This window comes from Glycine max, chromosome 13 (assembly GCF_000004515.6).
Source record: "Glycine max cultivar Williams 82 chromosome 13, Glycine_max_v4.0, whole genome shotgun sequence".
Classification (NCBI taxonomy): domain Eukaryota; kingdom Viridiplantae; phylum Streptophyta; class Magnoliopsida; order Fabales; family Fabaceae; genus Glycine; species Glycine max.
In genome coordinates this window covers 13,685,010-13,686,174 of record NC_038249.2, presented here as the reverse complement: position 1 = coordinate 13,686,174, position 1,165 = coordinate 13,685,010, and the positions used below count along the sequence as shown (strand labels likewise).

General features: G+C 37.5%; 1 protein-coding gene across 1 annotated transcript; it reads left to right on the top strand.

The window, feature by feature from the left end:
- The first annotated feature begins 769 nt into the window (after positions 1 to 769).
- On the top strand, positions 770 to 1,165 carry LOC121173267 (E3 ubiquitin-protein ligase ATL31-like). The gene has a single exon (XM_041007919.1). The coding sequence runs from the start codon at positions 770 to 772 to the stop codon at positions 1,163 to 1,165; it is 396 nt and encodes a 131-aa protein (XP_040863853.1).

Below are 1,165 nucleotides of genomic sequence, written 5' to 3'. Positions count from 1 at the left end.
CTCAAGCCCTGTTTGGATAACTTTCAAAAAGCACTTTTAGGAGGAAAAAAACAAGAAACTGAGGACTAAAGCCCTGCATATTAGTTCCAATCATTTCGAAAGAAGTCATAACATAGTAGTATTTTTTAACACTATTACTTATTTTTTATGAAAAGGTTTAAATGGAATAATTCAATTCTTTATTAGTTGATACTTGATGGTATAAATTTATATCCACCTGTTAACAACTATAAGAAAAATATTGTGATATTTTAAGGTTTTCCATGGACTTGGTGCTGAAATCACCATTCATTTCAAGTTCTCAAAATGGAAATAATTCAAACAATAATCTGAAAAAGTAAAATACAATATAGGCTCTATGTTATGTTACCTGTAGTTTGAGTGAGCTCCAGCTCCATTCCAATCTCCCTAATAGCAACAATGTAACCAATAAAATAAAAAATAGTGAAATAAAAGAATAATAAGAGCACACAATACTTCAAAACATTAGCTCGTCAAAATAAAAGAATAATATGAAAACATGTTTTGCATGTTATCTACTCTAATTTCTATCCATCATAAAAATCATCACGACACATCCAAAACCACTTCTTATCCTAACAAGTTAAACAAACAAAATATTCCCATGTTTCTTTCTCTTCTTACCAAACTAACTATGACAACACATAAGCACATACACTTATTTAAACACAACAAAAACCACTCTCACTCAAAATATCATTAAAACCCAACAACCTTAATTTTTCACACACACTAATTAAGAATCCAAATGAAATTCATTGTACTCTTCTTCCTCCTAGCATCATCATCATCATATTCATATGCTCAATCCCCTGTAGCACTAGTAGTGGCTCATGTCCCTTCCACCAGAGCAATGCTCCCCATGTTACTCGTGATCTTCCTCTTCGCCCTCCTCTTCACCGCATTTTGCTCCATCTTCATTCGCTACTGCTCCCACGAAGAACAACCCCAGGCGCTTCCACAAGCCACGCGCGTGCTCGCCACGTGTCCCGTCACGTCCTACTCCGCAGTCAAAATGAGGACACCGCAAAACCCTGCATTTCAGTGTGCGATGTGTTTGGCGGAGTTCAACGACGCCGACGACGCGCTCCACTTGCTACCCAAGTGCGGTCACGTGTTCCACGCGCACTGCATCGATGCGTAG